Source organism: Mesoplodon mirus (genome assembly GCF_964341445.2).
Source record: "Mesoplodon mirus genome assembly, chromosome: 5".
Classification (NCBI taxonomy): Eukaryota; Metazoa; Chordata; class Mammalia; order Artiodactyla; family Ziphiidae; genus Mesoplodon; species Mesoplodon mirus.
The window spans coordinates 47,677,396-47,703,322 of record NC_138980.1 but is presented as its reverse complement, the minus strand read 5'-3'; the positions used below and the strand labels follow the sequence as shown (position 1 = coordinate 47,703,322).

General features: G+C 40.4%; 1 protein-coding gene across 4 annotated transcripts in view; it reads right to left on the bottom strand.

Moving 5' to 3' along the window:
- The window catches only part of EBF1 (EBF transcription factor 1), a 394,244-nt gene that overhangs the window by 13,487 nt on the left and 354,830 nt on the right, over positions 1-25,927 (bottom strand). For all 4 annotated transcript variants that reach the window (XM_082621398.1, XM_082621399.1, XM_082621400.1 and 1 more), the window contains exons 11-13: positions 17,819-17,907; positions 1,297-1,362; positions 150-327 (exon numbers count right to left, since the gene is read on the bottom strand). In XM_082621398.1, the coding sequence (XP_082477524.1) occupies positions 150-327; positions 1,297-1,362; positions 17,819-17,907 (333 nt within the window). The remainder of the gene's footprint in view (positions 1-149; positions 328-1,296; positions 1,363-17,818; positions 17,908-25,927) is intronic.

The following is a 25,927-nucleotide window of genomic DNA, read 5'->3' as shown; positions in this document are numbered from 1 at the left end:
TACACACAGACTAGGAATCTCCCCTTTTGGGGAAAAAAAAAAGGAATTAAAAAAAATAAACACTGTTTTGTGCCAAATAAATGGGGGTGGGGTAGCTTGAGGTTGGGAAGGGGCAGGGAAATGGGGAGGGGAAGAGTGGGGCTCCTGACCCTGATTGGTAGCCTGCGACGCCTCGGAGACATTCACAGCCAGTTGTCCACTGAAGGAATTCACGCCCATCATTCCCGCGTGGACCGAGGTGTTAGTGAGGGCCGGGAGCTGGCTGTGGTTGCGGGGGACACTGTACAGGGCCTCTGCGATGTCAGCTGCTCTCTTCAGAATAATCTCCTGAAAAGTAACAGGAACATCCCCCTTAGCTGCCCAGTCAGATTCCCAGGAGTACCACGTTCCAAGTGTTTACTACAGGCCGTGCTTAGAGCTTTCCATGGTTAACGGCACCAACTTCTGCAACCCTCTCAACCAACCTGTGTGTTCAGTCTCATCATCATCACGCCCATACCACGGATGGGGCAACTGAGGCTCAGAGAGGCCAAGACCTTACTTCAGTACACTTACCTATTTAAGGAGAGAGCTGGGCTGCATAACCCTGTTCATCTGACTCTGAAAGCCCATTAACTCAGCCAGTCCCCTCTATACTACTTTGCAGTACAGGACAGCAACCTGGGGCTTTCCTACCCCACAGGTAACACAGAGAACTCGGGGGTCACACACACACACACACACACACACACACCCTGCAACTCATCTCCCCAGATGAAGTTAAGAGCAAATTTACATGATGACCTGTGTCCCTGAGTATTAATGGGACTGTGTCCCCTGGACACTGATTCAAGTGACACAAGAAAGGAAGGAGGATTTCTCAGACTCAGTTTCCTGAGCAAGTTGAATCAGATACATGGAGTTGCTCTACGAAATAGAAGCAGACAATATTCAGGCCTCATTATACTTTTTAGGAGAAGAAATTAACCCCCCCTTTTCCTCTAAATTTTCTTGAAAACCTGAGAGGAATAAAATCAAGCACCGGTAACTCTCTTCTTCAGTGATGAACTACATTCCCACAGAAGAGTCCTTTTAAATAAAGTACCTTTTCTCGTAAGAAAAAATTATTCCCTAGATAAGGCGTTAAAAGATTTACAAAAGGAGAGAAGACTTGAATGGCCTTGCAACCCGTTAGGTCCGAATGACTCATACTCTGAACTCGTGCAAGAGCTTTTGTATTTTTCATACTTTTTCATTCTAATAAGGACTCCAGGCACTTCAGTTGAATGTGGAAGGTTCGAGACCCAGTATGCTCACCTGGTTGTTGTGTGGCATCCCATACAGCGCTTCCACCAGATCTGCAGCCCTTTTGAGTATCACTTCCTGTCAAGGAGAAAAACAGATACAATCCTCTGAGTGAAGGCAGGATGTCATTATCTTTTCACATGATCACGTTCCACTTTCCTCTGACCATCCTTTGCCAATGCACTGCTTTAAAAGAACCCCCGAATGGCGTTAAATCACCAATTTATCCCTATTCACGTACACACTTAATCAAGTCAAAAGGTGAGCATCATTGGTACTGCAAGATAAAATACATCACTCAATAGTGTGCCATAAGCACGATAAAGCGCTCATATGTTTATTGCTGAATACAATTGCGAGGTCATTTACTAGATTACTATGATGGATGTCAGTTGGTACATGTTATGAATCCCTAAGATGTGTTTATTTTGCACTTAACTGCTTATTCCAGGAACCATGACCTTATCAGACAGGTCATTTTCAAGAGATGTCCAATCAATCTTCAGCAACTAGAAGCATGTAGCATTAAACTTCTTTTGTTTATCTGCACGGCAGAGTCATGATATAAGGGGGCGATGTAGTAAACCCATCTACCTGGGCAATGCACTGTTTTGTCAGAGGTTCTCACAAAAGAATTCTCCTGCCCCTGGAAGCTCCATGTGCACCAATTTTCATGACTGGCAGAGTCTGTTTCTCTTATAGCAATTCTTTGCTATTTCAGTATTGTTTGTCATTTTCCCCATTTGCTCATTCATTCTCCTTCTAGATACATGCTCCACTGTTCACTCCAGTTGAAGAAAAAATGTCTCCTTTTCATTTAGGTGGGCTTCCATATTTAGCTAGCATGCTTGTTTCTAATAATATAGGGCGCTCCACAAAAATGTGTGTGGTGGTAATTTTTTTTCATTCTAACCACAAGAAATCATTCCCTCTTCATTCAGCCCTAATTTTCTGCAGATTCACTTATACTGGAATGTGAAAAGGAAAGTTAAGCTTGATACAAATAAAATGGAGGTTTATCAGAGAAGCAAACATGAAGGCGTGGTGTGGTTATCAGAAGTGATTTGCAAGAAGATATGTTTATAATTTTTTTGCTGTGGGTAAAGTTTCAAAAAGAAGTTTAACTTTAAACATTTTACACAATAGATTTCTGCATGGAGAAGCAGTGCTGTTCAATTTTCACATACTGCAGACGCTGATCAGAAAATAGGGATATAATTGCATTCATTTTGCTGTCACCATAGCCTCTTCAAAAATTCTTGAACAACTCTTGAAATGACACGCTTTTAGATACATATTAGCATTTTTCGATTTTAAATTCTCTATAAGATAAAATAGTTGTCATACTGCAGTAACTACTTATGACATACATAATGTCCTAAATTCAAAAATGAGATAGAGGGGTTTTCAGTTCTCAATAAACATTTATGCTTGCCTTAAGCTGCTAGACCCCATTTATAAAACAGTTCTGTTATTTTTCATATAAGGAGTGCAAAACATTATATAATCAATGGGGTTTGGATCAATACATCTGAAATAATTTCTTTATTTTTTTAATGCAAGCTACAAGATAATCTAACACTTTTTGTTTGCAGCACTGTCTGACAACAGCAGTTAATAATTTACTATGGTATGGGCACAGTAGACCCTATCCCCAGATCAAATCAGCTTGTGCTGCCTTCACTAAAACCTCACGGCTTTATCTGGCTCTTAGGAAAGATGAAAACAAAACAGGATCAAGTTAGTTTATTTACCAAAATTTGACTTCTCTGGGTCTATATTCATTTATTTCTTCAAATAAATATTTATGCCAGTGTTTGGGCTTGGCAGAGAAGGTATTTTTCTTTTCATTTTAGGGAAAAAAAAATACAAGTCTCTGTCAAAAGCAAGATAAGGTGCAGTCAGAAACTGCACTTGCAAACTTCAATCTTGGAACAGTATCACCGAGGATTTAAAGCAGTGCTTCTTCTTCTGATTAATTTCACAGAACCAGGGATGAAGGAAGGTTAAACTCCACAATAAACTCCAAGATCTTTGAAGTTTTTGTGCCTGAAAAATTCCAACTATCAGTGTAGACTGTATATTTTAAACTGATATATTTTTGGTGATAACCATTTTCAATAACATAATCTACTTGTTCCTTTTTCTCCTTATTCAATACCCAGAGCTCTCATCACCATTCAATCCTCTGAAAATGAAGCTTGTGAATCTCACTTCCTGGAGTTGCCGCCTCCTTCAATACAAAGAGCCGGGACATGCTTTCTACTAGGCACGTTGCCACCGTAGGTGGGTCAGCAGCCAGCATTGCTTCAGACCAGCAGTCTTGAGGACAGTGCGTGAATCTGATTTTGTGTCCTGGAAGTGACTCCCTTAAATGATATCTCGCCTATTTTAAAATGTCCTTCATCGTGGTATCAACTATGGGGTTTAAGGGAGAGTCCCCTTTTGGCTCCGCTTTGCCCATGTGATTCAGCTTCTGTTAGTTATTTCTGCAAATGGGAAGGAGAAAGGAAATTTCTGGGTCCTCTATGAGTTAGTGCAGCGGACCTGCAAGGTGCTTGGATTTCGGTGACCAGAAAATTGCTCTCACCTCCATGTCATTATGCTCCCAGTGAACTAGCCCCCAAGCGTGTTTGTGTTGGGGATCTAATATATTGCCTTTCAATCAGAGCTGAGAGCCACTGAACACACAGACAGAACATGACGAGCAGGTCAGGAAAGCAATAAAGATTTTACAGAGCTGTCCAAGGTGCTAAATTTACTCAATAATGGTTTTGGCACCATAGTGTTAACCTCTCATTTACTACCAGTTTGAGGGACTAAATTGAAGTAGCTGACTTCATTTACCTTGAAATGTATATTTTATGACATTATGTAAGTAGATTGAAAGGGCACTGCAGTTTTAACAATTTAAAGGCTAAAGCATGTTTAAGACGAAACTTGAATATTTATTGTATATTGCACTTAAAGTATATAGAATGTTAAAATGTATTGATTAAATTTGTAAAAGGCATTATAAAAATGACAGGTAGTATAAAAGATGTATGCCTCTTAAAATCAAACTGATAGTATATGCTATCTCTTCGGTGGTCACAAGTGTAATTTTTTTGCAGTTTTATATGGTAATTTGAAAAATCTGTAATTTCACATTAGGAAATGATTGAGCCTGGGATGTTAAAGAGAGAAATTTCCCATAAGGGGACAAGCTGGATGTTTCATATAATCTTTTGTCTCTGAAATTGTTCCTAAAGTCTTATTTTTTGCGACATTAGAAGGGAGCATCGTGTAAGGATCCTTCCATTCTAATATGCAATTTTAATATTTCTGAAAAGAAAGAGCACTTGACAAGTACTAATATCTAATTTTTCAAAGCATTTATTTGTCAGGAGAGATTTTCTCTTCTTTTCATAATGTTTAAAACGTCTCGCTGCTTGCGGTTTAAAACATGAGGGTAGAGATTAGACTCTTCCAAGATAATTAATCCTATCCTGGGATTAAAAAAAATACATATCCCATTGGGGAATTAAGAAGACAAATACCAGTACCCTAAATATTGAAAAGCCTCAGAGTCTCCTTATAGAACTAATGCTTGTTCTCCAACCTACATCCTGAGTCAGGCTATTTTTCTTTTCATGGCTTTGGATTTCTTCTCTCTTAAAGAAAGAGAAAATGTATACTCCTTAAAAACAGCAACAACTCTTTGCTGACCTCTTTCCTTTCTCAATTAAAACCTGTCTTTACCTGCCTTGCTATGACCATCGATTGATGATTATGTGAATGGAGATCTGGAGAGAAAAAAAAAAATGGATGAACCGTACTAAATCTGCTTAGAGTTAGTAGAAACACTAGGAAGATTCAAGGATGAGTGGGGTTTGAGAAACAGTTCAAGTATAATTGGTACGAGTTTTACTATGTTTTGGAGCCTTTATAATGAAAGTGCTGAATGGGCTACAAATGCAGAGAGAAGATTTGGCTTTACTTCGGGTGTTGCAACCCAATTAATTAGCAAATAATTTTTGAACTTCCTGTTGTCCCAGCAGTCACACACCGATATTACTCTCCAGCACCTTTCAAGGCACCCTATCTTCCCAGAATTAAGGTACGGCCTTCTCTGGGGATTGCAAAAGATTTCCGCCATCATCTGGTCCTACCCTCTTTATCCAATCTCCTCTCCCTATACGTCTGAAGAACTGCCCTCTGTTCTGGGCTAGTTAGTCCTCCCCAGCCTGGAAGTAACATGTCGGGCTCCTTCCTATCTCCATACCTGTACTCATTTTGCCTTTACTTTCTTTGGGAAGCTGGCTTCAGTCTGTGCCCATTTACAATACCTTCCCATCCTCTAGGGCCCAATAATGAAGGTGGTGCTGGTGATGGTGGTAGACGAGTGGAAAACATAACTGTTGTCTATGGAAAGGGAAACATGAACTCATTCAGTCTTCGTGGTGAGACTCCGTATCACCATTTGGCAGATGGGGAAACTGAGACTCAGAGAGGTCCGCCAACTTGCCCTGACGTCACACAACTAATGAATGGCTGAGCAGGGATTCAATCTCAGGCCTGTTAGACATCAGAGCCTGAGCTCTTCATAATTACACTATCCTATTGGAACTAATTCCACCTTCACTGAGACCCCAGCTCCTAACCTCTCTCATTCCTCTGAAAAATAGTGCTGACTGCACCGCCCAGCACTGCACAGAAGTGGACACTGTGGGGTCATTTTGCTCTGGTCTTAAATGTGTGAGTCTACAATCTCCATAACCAGACTACAGGCTCTTTGAGGTCTTAATGTCCTTCTCTAAGCCCCTAGCACTATGTTCAGCAAACCACAGCCCTTGAGAAATTCTTGTTGAAGAGCTCATTCTAAGATCATTACTGATTTTTAAAAGCGTGTGCTTAATTTACATTAGGAAATGACCAAGTCATGTATTTGGCATAGTTTATAAAAGCAGAAGACTGAAATTTGGTGCTCCATTAAATCCAATATATAAATTCCCAAAGGTCAAGTCTTGAGCACTGGGGGTTTTTAATACCACTTTTTTTTTTAAGTGATTTGCTCCTTCACTCCTGCTGGCTTGTACTTACATTTTAATTTTGTGATTAATATAATGAATCATGTCGGGTATAGACATTATCTCAAGTTATAGGCTGCTAACAACATGAGGTTTGTCTTGATGTACATCAGCCTTTTATTAACTATACTCCTAGGCTCTTAGAAATACTTAGGTATTTGCACACTCTTAGGAACCAGGCATATCATGTCTGAGAGGCAGACATGGCTAATTCACCTTTCCTTCCATTTCATGACAATAAAACCTCTGAGGATTATTCACCTTCCATGTGAATCTTCTCTGCAGCATCTGATCTCAAACGTGTTGCTAATAGGCTCATATTCACTGGGGCCACCTAGCCTTCCAGAGAGAATGGGAAGGCTGTCCAACTATCCAATACTGAGCCCATTTATAAACCTAATTCCATGTTTTGAGTAATTCAAACCCAGATGAGCAGGGGAGATGGCCTGAACTTTCTTTCATTCAGAGCACATATAGACCAACTCATAAAGCCAGATGGGTACCCGTTTACCAACACAACATTAATTTCGAATCTCAGAATCAGATTTTGAGACTCTGGGAACTCCCTCATAAAATTAAAGCCCAGGGATTTGTCTTCTGTAATTTGGGAAGACAATCTGTGCTTGGCTTTATGCTCCCTCAGTTAGAAAATAATGTTTTGAGGGATGAAGAAGAAAACAGAAGCTAAACGTTAAGCATCAATTATCAAAGGCAAGTTGACCTGGGTGATTCCCGAGAAAGAAGTACAATACTTCCCTGTCACTGCACATTTCCCTGACACCCATTTATCACCACTCTACTTTGCCCTATCGGGATTCAAGATACAGTGGGTTCAAATATCAGCAAAACAAAATGAAGTGGACTGGCAAAATCACTCCTGATTTAAAGTCGATAAGCACCTATCAATGAAATCAGCACTGAATCCGTTCACCTCCTCACTTTGGAGTTTACTATTGGGTCCAAATTTTAAACAGTATATTCAGCTTACTAGCCTTTAACTTCTAGCTCTTTCCCCACTTGCTTCTGAAAGTGTGGGTGACACTACTCATTGGAAAGTCTAAAAGCTGAAAAAGTGATTGGAAGTTTCTGGCAGCCCATTTCCTGCAGAGCTGGATGTACAACGCAGTAAATACTAGTTGACTGAGAGGTATTTCTGGGGAGGGTAGTTTTATGTCCCAACTTCCTTTGTGTTTATACAGCCAAATGGAAAATTCCACAATGGTAGACTTTGCATCCTAAAAAATCATAGAATGAGGGCAGTGAGGGAAGGAGTAAAACAAACCAAAATGATACTTGAGCACTGTTTAGCTTCTGATCCTCTGAGACATTCCTTAAATTTTTCATTTTTTCTGGTAATTTGAACTTCTCGAAATAGGGTTTACCGCAGATCATTAGAAACCTTTATTGTCACACTTTAAACACGCTTTACTCAGAAGCCCTATGACCGAGAGGAGTCACTCTCATCTAGCATGGATATAATTAAACATGTTTCCGCTGAAAGGGGCATTCTCATTATGGCTAAGGACCACTTTAGAGTAAATTGAAATGGAAAGGAGGAGCATAGATGAGGTGTAGGTAGCAAGTGGTTAGTTCTACGGAGGCATAAAATGCCAAATGTGTGACAATTATATTTTACAACCCTGCATTCTAAAGACTTCATAGCATTTTATTATAGAAGAAGCTTCAGCTGAAGCTTACTGAACATTCTAGTGCACACTCATTGCCCATAGTCTTTAAAGAAAAATAAAATTCAAACCATTATCAAAATCTGCAGAAATATTCAAAACAAAGGAATTAAATATTTTGAAAGGGTCTACTGCTATTCACACAAGAGGCATCGAAAGTGTTCTAGTCTAAAGAAAATGCCGGGGCTTGAAGGGGGGGCTTCTGAACCTCCTCTAATTTTAAAGTTGATTTTGGGTTCAGATTAGATGACACCCCTCTTACTTCTCAAACATATGATTATGTATCATCGTGCCGCGTGGCTGGAGACGCGCCCGAAAGCTTTGCCTTTGTTACAAACGTGGAAGACTTTTGAATCACATGAAATTAAGGTAGGTTGTAAGCTAACGCAGCTATATCAACGTAAGACATACTAACTTACATGACTGACTTTTACAGTGGAAAGGAAAAGGCTGTTTTCAGGCAGCTGTTATTGCCTCAATGGGGAAAAAAAAAATCAATGAAAGTGAAATGAACAAGAGATTTTGTCTGAGTTGCAGTTAATACCACTGAAGAGCTATGGATATTAAAAGGTCAACAAATAAATTAGCCAGAGTGTTATGAAATGAATGATTTGGCTTATAATTTTATTGACTGAAAATTGTTCACTGCCTATTAGACCAGGTAATTTTTATCTGGTGCCTCAATTACTGTTCCGTAAGCAATAATATAGTTGTAAGAGCTGCTGATTCGATCGCGTGACCTCTGAGAAGCTGGCTAGGACAGCTGACTTTACTATGATGGATAACCAAGCTTGGTCTTCACGAGGTGCCAAACCTCCCTTTCCTGCAAGGGGAATCTCATAAAAGAAACACTACACTTGATTCATTTCACCAAAATGTTCGCCTTTTCAAGTGTCAGCAGTTAAGTATAAATTGTGAAGCCAGGTATTCCCGAGAAGAGTGATGACAATGGCTTTCCCCCCTCTTTTTGGTCTCCTGGCATTCTCTTCTAAATGGTGTCATGGTAATTGGTGAATGGGAGCCTGGGGTGTTTCCCGGCACAAATACAGTGAAAAATGGTGTCTGCACCCTTGTGAATATGACCTGCTTGGAGGTACAGAGTTGAACTTGGTAACCTCTGGCTGGTTCTTCTTATTCCAATTCATTGTACTGGTTTAAGACCAACGCTCTGGGTTAGATCCTGCTGAGTGGCCTTGGAAATCGACTTTCTGATCAGGATGAAAGTCTCTGCTTAAAGAGAAGGCTGTGGACAGAGGTGGCTTTTTCAGGGCTAGGTTGTAAAGTCAGCACATGGAACAAAAACTGCCTAGAGTCAAAATTACCCTTGAAACTCTTTTAAGTTGCCAAGGCCTGGGCTCTTAGAAACACAAAAGCCAGAAATTAACTACTTGTGTTTCTCTTTGTCTTTTGGCTGTGGCTTCCCTTTCCCTAGGGCGAAGGACAATAAATATCTAGTTTGAAAGTAAAAGGACCACTGAGTAAACAAAGAGACTTATTGTCGTATGTATGTCCCTGTATGTCTGTGTATGTGTTTGGCGTGTGTGTATACAAATGTATGTGTATATTTATATTTTTGGACAAGTACACGTAGTTAAACTTGAGTAAGTGCTATGTGCAGGCTGGAACTATACTGGACTTTAAGGATATCTAAGGAAGGCAAAAATAGAGTTGCTTTTGGTTTCTTAAATTGTTGAACATCATCAGGATATGTACCTCCAGAACAATGGTATCTGTAAATGATGATTCCCAAGGCTTTACTGATGGTCCTGACTATAACTGCAATTAAAATCCACTGCCTCAAGACTGCTGGAGCTCACATCTTATTACTCCAGTGGTTAATTGAAGTGTTACTCAAGGCTGAAAATAGTAAGCACGGCCAGAGGCCTCCTAGTGTCTCTGTTTCTAACTAAGGGCTTCGGTCTTGAAGAGGAGGATGTTGGGTGGTTAGGAGGAGAAATGAGCCCCTGTTTCCTCCTGTGACTTCTCCTTGAACGACTGAGTAATTATATTCAAAGCCCCTGTACACGGGGTGTGATACAAAGGTTAAACTTAGTCTCCCCCTTGTCAAGAGCTCAGTGCTAAAAGAACTTGAAGGAGGTTCCGGAATTCAGCTATTGGAGTAACTGTTCTTACAAAGTCCCTACAGCAATGACTCTGGGGCTAAAGAGAAAGAGAATTATCTCCCAGGTTTGTATGTGTGTGTTTTTAACTCCTGCTGCCCCTTTCCCCTGGCTAAGCCATCTGTGAGCTACCCTCAGTCTATGCTAGCACCTTCCCCTTCCCCCCGGCCAAGCTTGAGGGATTTTAAAAAATTGGTTTACAAAATTGCCTCTTTTCTTAAAATCCCCTTTTCTTAATTCTAGGAAGCAGTGCTTAGAGATACTGGCTCTGGAGTCCAATAGAGTTGGCTCAAATCCTTGCTCTGCCATTTTTTTAGCGCTGTAAATGCATGCCTCCGTTTCCTCAACTGTGAAGTACGGCTCAGACCAGCATCTGGCTCAGCAGACATACAGTGAGTGCTTACTGAGCAAGAGGCAGCAATAATATTGATAACCCTCACTTGTTTTCCAGAGAACTTGGGCAAATTATATGCATTCTTAGAGTCAACGCTTTGAGTGCTCCTTGAGGTGCAATCCTATCTGCAAAACACTTGGAAAGATTCTGAACAGACTAATGGTGAGGATGTCTGGTGAGGTAGAAAGCCTCCCCTGACAGCTGTGTGAGTGGTCCTTTCTGAGCCTCAGTTTCCTCATCTCTAAATCGGGCATGATTCAATAACCACAGAGTAACTTGCTGCAGAGTCAGTCAGTTAAAGATAAAATAAATAATCTAAAAAAAGTGAGCATTAAAACTTTTGTGGGGGTCATGGCCTTTTTAATGAAGCTATAATCTCATTCCCCAGAAAAATACGTGCATATGTGCATGCATGTGTGTGCATACTCATCACACACACACACACACAATTCTATATACAATTTCAAGGGTAAACTCCCCTGACAAAAGAAGCATAAGTAGGAGGGGCTACCAAGCCCCTAAACTGAGCATATCATCAAAATGGGGAAGTGGAATTTGCCCGTGAGTTTTCTGGCAGATACGGAGGAGAGGGGGAAAAAGAACTGCATTCCATAGTGTGTGTTTTTGACAAGAAAATGCAGAGACAAAATGGTTTTTGGAATCAAACTCAAGCATGCTTTTCCTAAGAGCTGAATATACTGTATGATTTGCTTTTGTTGCTATATTTTTTTGTTTGAGTCGTTTTGGTTCCCAGATAAAATGTTAATAGATTTTCTTGAAATTAAAAAATAAATAAATAAATGAATAAGACAAGAGAGCACGTCCAGTGTCACAGTGTGGGAGATAAAGATGTACAGTTTTTCTTTATCCTTTTCTGAAACCCTTAGTCATCCCCTTTTCTGCTAACAGGCAATGTGGTTATGCAAAAATTTCTTATTTGTATTTTCACTGATGCAACTGCAGGTTTTGAATTACGGATAGTCTTTGCATAAAGACTAAAACAATAAAAGCATAATTAGAATACGTGGTATACAGCCGACTCCAGTTTTATTTTGCCCCAGCTCTGTATTTATGATAAATCACTAACACGACCGCTCTTTAGGGAGGGTGATTTTGGGTCTCGTCTCTCCATTGAGCAAAACCAGTGCCTGTGACTAGAGGCTGAATTTCAATTCTGCAAGTGTACAGTGGAACTGAATAATATTTGGCACAATGCAGTGCACAACCGAGCCACTAAATGGCTGATTTACTAAATTATTATTAGATGAGCCCTTGCTGTTCCAAATGAAAGTGCAGTCACCGTCTTCCTTCGTGGTGTGTTCAAATTGTTCTGTGTTTAAATATTCAGCATGAGGCTAATGTGAACTGATGAACTGAGACTATAAACATTCACTTTCAATACAGAGAGAGCGACAGAGATGAAACATATCATGTGGCCTGCGGAGGTGAAAATGATTTATATTTAAGGATGTTGCTGCCTACTTCCATTACTTTAAGGTACTCTTAATTAGCATTAAGAGTTAGAAATGACTAATTCCCATGTACAGGAAGAGGAGGCTGGGATTTTTTTTTTTTTTTTTTTTTTTTTTTTTTTTTTGCACGCCAGTGCAGGAGAAGTTACCACGAGGAACTGCTACCTGTGACGTTGTTCAGAACCTTGAGTTTTATTCATGGCGGCGTGCACCGCACCAGCAGAGTCATGTGTCTGCTGGGAGAACTATGGTGTCCGACCGTCAATGTTTTTTCTCAACCCACCCAAAGGGTCTACAGTCCATCATCACTACCATCCATCCCTCTGCAATCCACCTCCCTTACCATCGCATCTACTACACCTGCTACACGGACCCCCTAGCACCTCGCTCTCCATGTCACCAAGCTTCTTTACTGACACCTGCTGGAGTGAAGAACAACCCTTTGCTCCTTGGGCAAAGATAACCCCCTCCTCCTTCCTCCCCTTTGAGGGCAGTTATAGGCAAGCACTTAAAATACTGTGATCACTTACAGTAGATTAGAATTTTTTATGGGTACCGTGTTGCCATAACAACACGAAGACAGCAGATGACTTAAGCTAAGCTTGCAAAGCAAAAGGCTGCTCATCTGGCAGTTAAAATGAATACAGTTCATTTCACAAGTTTCCCATATGGACTCTTAGTGTATGGTAATGAGGAGACCATATGGTGAGAGAAAATGCACTGAGAACAATTGGGTTCCACTGGCTGAGTGGGAAGTTGGGAGAGAAAACACGGGTGAGAGATTCTGGTGCGTGTGCTCTCTGGGTTCAAGGTTTGGTTGAGGTTTGTTTGGGATGGTTGTTTTCCATAGTGGTTTCGCGTTTCTTAATCTGTTCCTTAATATGTCAGCTGTGCAAAATGACAAACATCTTGCAAATTTTGCAATATCATTCATCACAAACTGTCAGCAGTGTTTGCAAATCTGACTTGCAAGATCTTTTAAATGTGTTGTTCTTAAAAGGCAACAGTACTAAGTTTTTAGACAAAGTGCAGGAAAATTTAAGTACTTCTGACAAGCAGAAACATTAACAGTAATCATTTTAAAAACACTCGCATCTTTTGCCTGCATGTTTAGCTGTAAATAATGCTAGAATGTATAAAAGCTTTAAAGTCAAAATGTAATAACTACTTTTTATTATGTTTCATAAAGGAGAAAGAAAGTGCTGTGAGCCATGTGTATGGGTTATCTATAGGTGCGGATGTAGGGAGATGGATGGTTCCCGTTCTCCGTACTGCTCACCAGATTGGAAACCGGGGAGGACAGCTTGAAAAAGGCTCTAAAGTCAATTCTGTACTATACATGCTTCAGAAAAGATGAATATAAATGCATTAGTTAGACACGGTGAGCTAAATTAGAAGGTCAGGCAGGGCTGGGAGGGCTGAAAAATCACACAACCAATGAGTGTAATTACTCTTTTTTAAGTCTATTAAGTGGTGTTGCTCTATCAAGGCTCAGGGATATAGGACATGAAGAACAAGATAAAGTAATGTGTATTTATTACTCCCACTGGATCAATTTACCAGATATTTTCAGCTCCATAAAGCAAAACACACAAATGCCGCCTTTGTTACTCTTCTCAAACTGCTTTTTTTTCTCTAAAAGAGGGACTAGCTCTGGAAGAAAAAACGCGTTTGCCCTGTGATGGTCCCCATGCAAACCCCTCTGGGTGGGGAATGAGAGAAAGCTGGTGCATATTTGAGTAGGATGGGGCTGAGGTTAGGCGAGAGACAGGAGAGAGAAGCCAGTCACCTCAAGGCAGAAGTATTTGGGTTTCCAGACCTGGGAGGGAAATGGGAACTTGATGCAGTGAGGCCTGAGGCCCCAGGTGCGAATCTCAGTTTTCCCATGTGCTTGCTGTGAGTGGTAGCATGCCACCAGCCCTCTGGGAATTTTGACCCTGTGAAATGGGGAGTACCCATCTTTCAGGGAATAGTAGCCCCCATTTACTGAAGTCTCACTATATGCCAGAGAGACCTCGTTGCATACATGATATCATTAATGCCCAACAGCCATGCTGCAGGACAGCTGCTTTACAAAGGAGAAAACCAGGGCTGAGAAGGGTGAGTCCCGTGCACGGAGCAGTGAAAGTGGTTTTCAAAATCCACGTCCATCTGACCTGAGAGCCCACTCTCTTGGCCTCAATACCCTTCAAAAACCTTGATAAAGCCGTGCCAGGCACATCGAGGGCATGACGCAAAGGTTACCTGTTCCCTGGGATTCACTGAAAACACACGAATGCCAGCCAAGCTCGGTGCCTTTGTGCTAATGCTCACTGACCACTCAGGAAGACAACTGCAAATCGAAAGGGGACAGAGACACCTCTGGCCTTCAAAACAGAGACAGCTCCTTGTTCAATGTTTCTGGATGGCTTCGTGCCTTTCAGCACCTCAGCGTTTCTGACTGACCACAGTCCCCATCCTCCTCACCTCTACATTATAAGAAAAGTCAACCTTTGCCCCAAAGTTGGTCACATGTTCCTCTCCCTCCTGCCAGGATCCAGAGAGGAAGGCACGTCTGTATGACACAGAATAGAATGCTGCAGCTGAAAAACCTTAGCCTGCCCTTCTCCACGTGCATATGAAAAAGGAAACCAAAGCACATCTGGGGTTAGCATAATTACAGTATTTTAAATTTGTGTGTACAGCAACTGTCACTGATGGTGGCTTTCAGGGACAAAATAATTTACAGAGAAGGATTCAGCTTGCTCCTGTTTTCTCGTTTGGTAGATAGGAATGATGTCTGCTTTCCCGACTTCTCTCACAAGAGGGGCTCCAATAAAACAACGCATGTACAAGTTCTTTGAAAAAGCACAATCCAGTATACAAAGGCATATTATTATGGAAAGCTGTCTGCTTGGTCTTTGGAGCAGTTTCATTTGACAGAATATGTGGGTGGTTGTATGAATCTAGCTTTGTCTATTCGCAAACACATGGGTTTAATAAAGTGGAGTTTGTTTTTTAAGGTGTGTGGTCCATGGCTCACTGAAACACTCCTGTTTTACAAACACTGACCATGATTCTAAGAAAGGCGGAGCCCGTTTTCATCCCCCTAACAATGGACAGCGGGACTATAAATCTCCCAGGTCCACAGGAATACCTCGTGCTGGCTCCATCCGCCACTTCCTGACCCTGCTCTTGAACTCTCACTCCACCTTCACATTCGGAGCCAAGAGGACACCACTCTGATCTGAGTCACACAGAGAGCTTCCTGGGGTGGGCTCTGGCCAAAGTCCTCGCACGGTCCAGTGGCTGGATGCACACTGTGGAGTGTTTCCTTAACACACAAACCCATTGTGTCCTTGATTACTCTTCCCAAACCCAGGAAAACGGGGCTGGGAATTTCACCATCAGGCCACCGGGGACAAAGTGACACGTGCCTGTGCTATTTGTTCAACATTTCTGAACGTGATGTGCAGCCGTGAAAATGTTATTAAAAGTAAATACACAAAACTCAACCATATATTCCTGTTTCTCTCCTTTCTTTATGAATAAGAAAAGTACTGCTTGGTTGCTGTAGACCTCAACCATTAAACCAAATCTGTCTCCTGTTTTTCAATCAATATTTATAGAGTGGCAATTGTGGGCCAGAAGCTATGCTGAGGCACCCACAGGATGACTTCTTTTTATCCTTATGTGATCCCAGTGAAGTTGGCCCGATTATTTCACCCCCATTTTATAGATGAAGAAACCGAGACACAGAAGATAAACCATACACTCCACTGCTGACCTGAATTAGGACTTTCTGCTCTGCAGAGATTGGGTAGGAGAGCTCTCAGAAGCCAGGGTCCCACTCTCACTCAACTGGCAAATAATTATAGCTACTTTTTGTTGACTGCTAAATAAGTGATTAAAGCAACCCAAAAAAGTAGGAAGTATGACCATCTCCATTTGACAGAGAAGGAAACTGAGGCACAGAGAGGTTAAGAATTTGGGGGGCGGGGAGAAAGAATTTTGACCCAGACCACAGAGCTCTCCAGTCCCTTCAGCAGACTCTAGGGACATCAAATGCCAAATGAAAGTGAAAATGGTCCCCAAATGGAAACAGTGGGAAGAATCTGGCAATGCCCTCATGGCTTCTTCCCACCATTGGGTGGACACACATTATTTACATCTTCGTGCTATAAAATTACCGATTATTTTCCCATAGGAAATTCATGGGAGTTGGGTTCTTGCCAGACAAAGGAACCTAAAGGTAATTCTCTCCATGGCACACCCATCTGTGGAAGCAGAGGGTCGTTCACCATTACTGTTAGATTCTGTAATTGCTCACCAAGAATAAGTCAGGGTGAAAGGGAAGGAGGTGTAAGATGGAGGCCCCTTGCAAAGACAAGGATGTGTACAGACCGACACATCATAGATTTCTTCCTCAGGTGAAATGCTCTCAAGATGTTTTTTTACGGTGAACAGCGCTCAGTGGAAGTGAGGCTGTTATGGGAATTCAGGGTTGAGACTGAAGGCTCTGTGGGTCTTCCCCTGGGGTCTAGGGGAGGGCAGAATTTGCTTGTCACGGTTCTTCCTCTCTCTGGGCAGGCAGTGCCCCTTACCCACCCCCCAGCCCCTCACATCTGTGCATCAGTTTTGGCGGGGAGGGGCAGCTTTCTCCTGGACAGGCCTGTTCTGACAGTGGTCCTGCCCTTTCAGTGCAGCAGGGCCCACAGGTAAGATGTGATGATGAAATGATCCCCCAAAGAGGTCCACTGAGCTAGGAAGGATGCCAACTTCATTTTTATAAGTGTATTACGAGCAGAAACAGACCTGGAAATGACATATCTCTAGACTTGCTGTGTCATGGAGAGGACCTTTCCTCTACTCATTTAATTTATACTAATTTTTACTTGTGTGGTAAATGAAATTTCATTTTGCTGTCAGTAAACAGTGAATGGTAGCTCGACCAATTCTGTTCGTTGAACTTCTTTAGCATTTAACTGTTCTCTCCTCTGAGTCCTCCCAGAACTTTGGTTGCACTTTCATTAAATGTACCTATTGTTTTCTGTTTTGTATGGCATTGTATTTGGCTTTCTCTCCCACAGGGAGTCCGAGTTCCTTGGGTACAGAGATGGGAATATCCCCAACATTGACAACAGGTACAGAATAGAAACCAATAAATGTGCATTTCCTTTTTTTCTGCATTGGCAATTAATAACATTGCTGTATGACATATATTGCTCTATCTTGAATTTGTGTCTAATTTCTCCCACTTGTGTCTTAGGTGGGATGCCTCTGGAGGGAACAGACTCATGTCTTAGTAGACCCGGTGCAAGGTGTGCCAATATGCTTTCCTTTGAGCTCTAGCTGTTCTCCCCTCACCAGAAATAAGTAAAGATCCTCATGGGGGTAGAAAAGCAATGTTCTTTTTCCTCTTGAGAACTGATACGATATAATGATTAATAACCTGGACTTAGGAGCCAGGTTTAGAGGTTTGAATCTCAGTTTAGCAATTTACATGCTGTGTGACCTTGGGCAAATGATTTAACCTCTCTTTGTTTGGTTATTTTCTTCTCTAAAATAGAGGTGGTAATTGCATCAACCTCAGAGGGTTTTTTAGAGGAAGAAATGACATGATATAAGTAAAACATTACCTGGCACATAAGTGCTTGCTACTTTGATTATTGCTTACCTTATAATACTAAATACACAAAGCACAAAAATACTGAGTTGCTTATCTATGAACTAACTTTTATCAATGGCAAAGTTTTCTGCCAATCACCCAAGCCTGTGTTTCCAGAGACCCTAACCCAAAGAGGAGGTATCCTACCTTTGGCAAGCGCTCAGGGTCGCCAGGGTGCCGGGGAATAACCTTCTGTAACCTCTGGAAACCATAATCGATGGTGGGTTCATTGAGTGCTGCAATGAAGAAGTCATACAATTAGAACAATTTCAGGAAATAAAACAGCACATGATTTGCAATACTTATGGTGCAGTAATAACTGGGAAGTCGAAAGTTTCATTGATACTTTTGAATTAGATCATAAAGTGATTGGACGAATGATCCCTTTTGGTGGGGACTGACTCACTCAAAAGAACATGAGTAGCAGGTCCTAAACTCTGCTCTTCTGGCCAAATTCTATATTCCTTACAGTGTTGAAAATGGAAGGTAAAATGGAACTTGGTGTGAGGTTTTAGGATTCCCTTTAGTCAGGAGCTTGAGTTACAACACTGGAGGGCTTGGCCAAGGGTATCTACAGGTATAAAGAGCAGAATTAAAAGTACTTGCTTAGCTACAGAATATCAAGTGGACCTCAGCTGATACAGTATCGCAATGCCATCGGGAGCAATTAAGTGTGGTGGGGCAGAGGAGACCAGATCTCCTCGGGCCAGAAAGCCTCTTCTACCCTTGGAAGAGTCCGAAAAGAGACAGGTATTGAAAATGCCCTTGATACGACACCCTCATATCTAAGATGAAAAACTGATTCACCAATATCAATATTATTTCAGGAAAAGGCTAACCTCTATGGAGCACTAGCTCAGAGCAGCTGGCTCTCCAAGAAGAATTTTTTTAAGACTAAAAGAAGAGCAAACCTATAATAATATTGGGAGACAGTGGGCCTTCTTGTATCCATATTGACTACACCTCCTTCAAAGCATCCTTAAATTCAACTTGATACAAAGTGGACTCTGGTGTATCACTTTTGAAATTCCTCCCCAGGATATGAAATATCTCCAGCTTTCCTCGCCTGACCAGGAAAAGATGGCAGCTCCATCCTCCACCCACATCCCCCCAACTCCTCTAAGTAATGAGTGGTTTTTTTTCTTCTTTTCTTTTTTCATGTAACCAAAGTACTCAACCACATATTTTCTCCCAGACTGAATAAAAAGACAGTCTTTGTAGTTCTGACATTTAGCTATACATTTAGAAAACAAGTTGCCACATGCTTTACTTAAAATGCATTTCCATTAACCTAAATTTTAAAAGTAAGATTCATACTACTACTAACTCTAAAAAACTGTATTAAATTCAAATAGGTCCCAAGGCTAATGGAAGCAATTTGTATACCAACCCAAACTGACTGGCCCACTTTTCAAAATACAGGTATGATAATCTTGTGGTTTTAAAAGGACATTTAAATTGAAAGACTGTGAATTTAGTACATAATTATACCAATAGAACCCTTTAACTTGTCAACTTGTAAATCTAAAAGGCTATCAATCATTTCTAAAGAGGAAATAAACCTTAAAATTCCTTGATTGACAGTGCTTACTTTTTATGTAAAAAAAAAAAAAAAAAAAGGAGAAAAAAAAAAAAAAGGCTGCATAAAGTGGCCAGAAATCCATTTACAAAAGTACATTGTTTTACATAGGTGAGTAAAAAGCCAATAATTACACCTCCAAAAGACATATAAATCAGAGTAAGTACTTTTTCCTCACTTGTATATTTTAAGTTGGAGTGAACTTCAGGTAACTTTTATTAAGAAGATTTTTTTCCCCAAATGCAGTGCTTATTGAAGTCGTTAATAGAGTAGCCATTTAAGACAATGTAATCATTTTTGCAAATATGAGGTTTAGCCATTTCCCCCACCTTCTCCCCGCCCCCTTCCAAATGGTGAACTTTCAACCTCTTGTGAAAATTAACTAAAATTACACCCAGGTGTACCAAATCTCTCTATAGTGGTACATGAGTTAAGGCACAATATTTATTGTTCCTCCCATTTTATGAATTACTTTCTAAACCCTTGAGAAAAATTCTTTTTTTTTCAAATTAGACTTGTAGAGAAAAAGCCATACAATTCTTTACTCAGGGAAGCTGTGACTCATAAAATCCCAGTATTTAATAAAGAAATGCCCTAGAGTGACAGGAATGAGCACCCAGGTTAAGCTGTATATCACATCTATCTCCCACCCATAATGCTAATTGCTAACAAAGATGTTTAACCATAAAAATAGCTTTAGGCAATTAAATGTATCATTTTAACACTTGAAGATATGATTCAGCATCCTGAAAATTCTAATTCTTGGTTTTATTTTTCAATGTAAGCTACCAATAAAACTTGACTTGTTGGCCCACCCCTTCAGTTGTTTGCATAATGAATTAATTCCTACTGTGTCAAGAAACCCATGGTTGTTAATTGAATGACTGATGTATTGGGGGGAGGATATGTTTCTCTGAGCATAGGAACAACTCACAACAGAATGACTGACATTCAGTATCCACAATTAAAAGAACTGATTCAAATATCATATGGAACTAATAGCTAAAGAGCTGAGGAGAAGTCATTCTGCTGCCAGAAAGAGTAATTGAATTAGATATATTAAACTCATTATTCAAAGAAAAATAAGCATCTAGTCTATGGAAGTATGCTATGTGAGAGGAAATATTTCAGTAGAGGGACAAAGGCTTTTAATTTATTTCCCATGCCTTTATGATTTGCTCTACACTCGTATTTTTTAATGTATTAACCTGCCCTCAATCTACATATTGAATATTACAATGGCATTGTCTAGTGCTGTAAACAAAGATAACACTAAAGATATGCAAGCAAAGTTTGTGGTCTTAAATTCAAAGGTGCCTGATGATTTCTCTGATTGCAGTAACTAAAGAAAAAAACTAAACCAATTATTGAGTGAGAGGGGCCATCTGATAGAGATTGTTACTTTAAGAAAACCCCCTGAAAACAGATTAACCGTCTAGGGAGGGGGATGGTTAAATTACAGCACACCCATAGGAATATGATGCAGTCCTCAAAAACAATGTTTTTGGAAAAAAAAAATAGGAAAATAAATTTACTGGCGTAAAATATATTGCTATGTCAAGAAGCAGATTACAAGAGCATATGTGCAATATGGTTACGTTTTTTTTAAATGAACATATACAGAGAATAAAGAAAAGGTTTCTGTGTATAAACTGCCTAACAGTAGTTATTTCTAAGAAGTGAGTCTTGAAGTGCTTTTCTTCCTTCTCTTTATGCTGTGCATTGTCTACATTTTCCACAATGAACATATATTACTTTTATAATCAGAGAAAAAGGTTAAGAGCAAGAGAGTGTTCCCAAGATGGAATCTGACCTGCTTGTATAAAGTAATGACATAAGAAACTTTGCCTGAAAAAGGGTCTGTATACCCTTTAATAACATTGCCTAGGTTATTACAGACCATAAGAAAAATAAGTAGTATACTTTTGGCCAGTTGTATAAATATGTGCCTATTCATAAACTCTCTGAAAATCAACAGAGAGAGTAACGGGGAGGAATCATAAAGAATGGCATATTTATTTTCATCAGTGGGGGTAGTCGTACCTTAGGGACATACATCTACTCTGCAAGAATGTAATATAAAGTTAATCCTTCAACAAAGTGACCTCATTGTATTCAAGCACAGAGCTCAGGGGGCACCAGAAGAAGAAGTGGGACTAGTCAAGTTTTTCCCCCTAAAACTTGAGACAATTCCGAGAATCCAGGAAAGAAAGAAAAAAATTTAACTGCACATAATTAACCACAAATAAAGCATGAGTATCTTAGGTTGTAAAAAGAAAAAACAGGGCTTCCCTGGTGGCGCAGTGGTTGAGAGTCCGCCTGCCGATGAAGGGGACACGGGTTCGTGCCCCGGTCCGGAAAGATCCCACATGCCGCGGAGTGGCTGGGCCCGTGAGCCACGGCCACTGAGCCTGCGCGTCCGGAGCCTGTGCTCCGCAACGGGAGAGGCCACAGCAGTGAGAGGCCCGCGTAAAGCAAAAAAAAAAAAAAAAAAGAAAAAACAGATGAAACTGTAAACTGCAAAAGGAATGCAATGATGAGAGCTTCTCATGTCACCCCACTTCCAAGCACCTAAACCACACTTTCAACAGGGTTTGAGAGGGTGTTCTCCTAAACCAGTTAGGGGTGGTTAACGGAATAAGGGAGGCTCAGAGGTTTAGCAAAATCCATAATCCCAAAGAAGAAAAGCCTCAAGTTTTAAATCAGCATAATAAAATGGGACCAGTGAGGGCATTAAAAACATTCCACAAGATAATAAATTGTCCATTGACTCAATAATCATTTCTAGTGCCTACCAAGTGTTCAGATGGCACTGGTAGGAATATGTGCTTTACGTCACATAAGCCCTTAAAAATAAACTTTCTGAGAGGTGTACATAATCTCACCTCAGAAATACTACTATGATTGTAGAGTTGGAACCTGGTTCCAGCTCCCATGGCCAGGCTTCCCTCCTGCTCAGCAATCCGTTCTCTTGCCTCCCTGATGGTCAGATGGTGGGTCACCACCACTGCTCCTCTTTTCTTCTTTTTTTTCATTAATTAATTAATTAATTTATGGCTGTGTTGGGTCTTCCTTTCTGTGTGAGGGCTTTCTCTAGTTGTGGCAAGCGGGGGCCACTCTTTTTTTTTTTTTTTTTTTTTTGTGGTACACGGGCCTCTCATTATTGTGGCCTCTCCCGTTGCGGAGCACAGGCTCCGGACGCACAGGCTCAGCGGCCATGGCTCACAGGCCCAGTTGCTCCACGGCATGTGGGATCTTCCCAGACCAGGGCTCGAACCCGTGTCCCCTGCAGTGGCAGGCGGATTCTCAACTAATGCACCACCAGGGAAGCCCTGCTCCTCTTTTCTGACACTAGGCTCACACTACACTTCACAGGACCATGTGGATTTATAGAGTGATCAGGCTACTGGGGAGCCACAAAGATTTGCATTCAAGATGTCTTCCACTATCCTGTTCAAACTTAGAGGTAGATACATATTAGCTGAGTAAGCTCAGTAGGACCTCATGGAGCTGTGTACATATCCTACAGGAAGCCTGAAACTTTCCTATAAATGCACAAAAGGCAAGATTAAATGCTTCTACACAGGAGCAAGCTTGTAGGGCAGATGTATCAGCTGAGATTTCAGGAGGGTCCTCTCACAGCTATGATAGGATACTGGGGAATGAGTATAGGGAGGAAGTAGGGGACCCATGCATAGGGCAGGCTCAGCTGTATCAAAGTCATTACTTTTCAAAAGGGAAAAGTTAGTTAAATATTTTTAAAAAACATCAAACCACTTCATGTGGGGTCATCTTATAAATGGCTTTCGGTTCCTACCCAGTCTCACAATCTCAGACTCCCCTAAAGGAAACCAGTAACTTTCTATACAGAACCAGTCTATGCAGAGCCCTTCCCCTTTGGGCTTCAACCAAGGTTCTGGTCAAGACAGAAGAACTCTGGTTATACAAAGCTATTTACAGTGTCCAAATGTTCATGCAGCATGAAATGCTATATGCAAAGAAAATTTAGAATAATACAACTAGATTTTATGTCCTACTAATAATGACAAGATTATAAAATTCATTCAAAACATCTGGTAATGGGTAAATCCTTACCAAATGTATATGTGAATTGTGGCCTTTTCATGCCTTTAGTCGTCTTCTTTTTTTTTTTTTTTTTTTTAATCCACAAACACATCAAAGAAAGAAAATTCTCTTTAAGGGGATTTATTTGCAAATTAAAACCATGTAGTCAAGGCAAATGCATTCTCGGTTATTAGAACTGATTTTTCTCTTTTCAGAGTTGCCTTTTAGAGAAAACACTCCTCGGTCCTCCTTAACTTCTGGAATACTTATCCCTGGAAACAGTGGAAATGAAAGGCAGGACAGTTGTGTTCCCAAACATCAGGGGAAAAGCGGTTTGGGTGCCATTCCAACGTGAGCGCGCAGAGTTCCCCTGCTTTTATAGCTCAGTGACTCACTGCAGCACTTTAACATATTTCTGGGGTTTTAATTTCCTTTTTTTAATGGTTATGTGACATGATGTCATTTTGACTGGAAATAAAAAGAAATGCAGATATTAGAAAGGTAATATTTATATTCTATTGCCATTTAATGTCCAAACAAATATCTAGACTCTATGCCAAGTAATAAATAAAGCCTCATAGCAAAGGCAATGATAAAACCAGCACCTGGGTCTCCAAGCTTCCCTGGTGACTATTCTATATTTGAACTACGGAATACAGCAGAGCATTTCCCTTCAAGGCAGATCCATTCTGGGCATAAGAGTTATTATATATGTGTTAGGCAGTCTTTTTGTTCCATAATGGCCTTATTTTTCCCTCAGTCACTAAATTAACAACCAGAGGTAAACAATAAAACAGCAAGATATCTTCACGAACCTATCTTTAAGACTGACTTTAAAAGATATAAACCGCAAAATCAACCAGAAACCTAAACAAGAGCCAGAAATATGGTCAAGGAAGAAATGTGTTGCTTTTCCAGCCGTTTGGATGTTTCATTCCTCGCCTAGATGTTTAGTGCACACATGGTATTCTGGGTCATCTCTTCCTGGAAGGGATACATTCCCTAAGAAACCTAACACCAAGTCCCTTGCAAGCAGAGCCCCTGCTTTTGGTGTGAAATGCTTTCACAGCCTGGCACCCTGCCTCAGGAAGGAGGTTCAGGAGAGCTTCGGGAAGAGGCTCACTGAAGTGCAGAAAGCTATAACTGAACCAGAAGGGTGTCAGGATGAAGCCAACATGGGCAGAATTTACCAATATAGGAGCCAAAGGAAAATTTCCAAACTGGCTTTCAACATGCTCTGATCTCTTATTTGTAGTTTTCAAACCTCTTGATGTGGAGCAACAACACTAAGATTCAAAAATCAAGCAAAGGAAGTAATACTTCTCTCTACCGAAGGTACCATCAGAGGTACTGTTGGCTTGTGCGGCTACGTTCTCTTTACAGAGACTGGAGCCAGAGCCTGCAAGGTAAAGACTGAAGAGAGAAAGAAATCTGCAAAGTGGATCAGAGCCCAGGATGAAAAAATACAGGGGCTCTGGGAGAAAGAGATGAAAGACCCTGAGGACTGTCACTTGGAATGCAAAGGACTTGCGTATGTTAGGAAATTAATAGCTCTTCCAGAAGCAAAAGCAATCAAGAGCAGGAAGCAAGAATTGAGTGACTCGCTTTTGTTTTTCAAAATGGAAGTAGCTTTACTGTTTTTCTAAGTCTAAAAGGAATATACTCTTATTGTATAAAAAATACAAAAGAAACACAAAGAAGGAAAAAAGCCTCATAATATATATACTCATATATAATCACTATTTATATTAATATGTAGGCTTTTGGGCCTTCTTACAATACTGTTTTATATAAATATAGATTATATACATATTTATATCCACCTCATTCTTTTTAATGGTTGCAGCATATTGTAATTATATGGATGTCCATAACTTATGCAACAAATCCCCTGTTAATGGGATGTATTTTTTCCTCAAAATTTTCAGGAGAAATTCTTAGATAAAAGAATATGTACATTTCAAGACTTTTGATACGTATATTTTCTAACTATCCTTCCTAAAATTTATACCAATTTACATGTTGACAAGTTACTTTTAAAGGCATCTGCAAAAGAAAACAAATTTTTAAGATGGTACATCCTGAACTCAATTATTCTCTAAGTTATAAGGACCTATGAACGTTTTTAATAGATGTTAACGCTCGCAATGATTACTTGGAGAAGTGTCATTTCAATCATACCCTGAGGTCATATAAGACACTTCTCCCAGTAATATCAAAGTGCTTTATAGACATTATCCCACTGAGTCTTTCAATATGCCCTTGACATAAATGTCAAAATTTATTATTCCCAATTTGAAGGTGAGAAACTGAGGCACAGAAAGAGCTGGCTGCATGAATCAGAATAAAAACCTCAGTGCTTCACTTACTATGCCAAGATGACTATTTTATTTTCATATTGATAAATCTCAATTTGCAGCATATTGACAAGGCCAGCTACCAAATCAATTAAATGGCACCTTTTTTTTTTTTTTTTTTTTTTTTTTTTACTAAATATCTGTGAAACAGAAATCCATCACTACGAGGAATCCTGGTGCCAGACTCCTGACTTCACACGGGTGAACAATCACTTGGCCTGATTTCTTAAAGCTTACCATGTCAACAGGCACAAA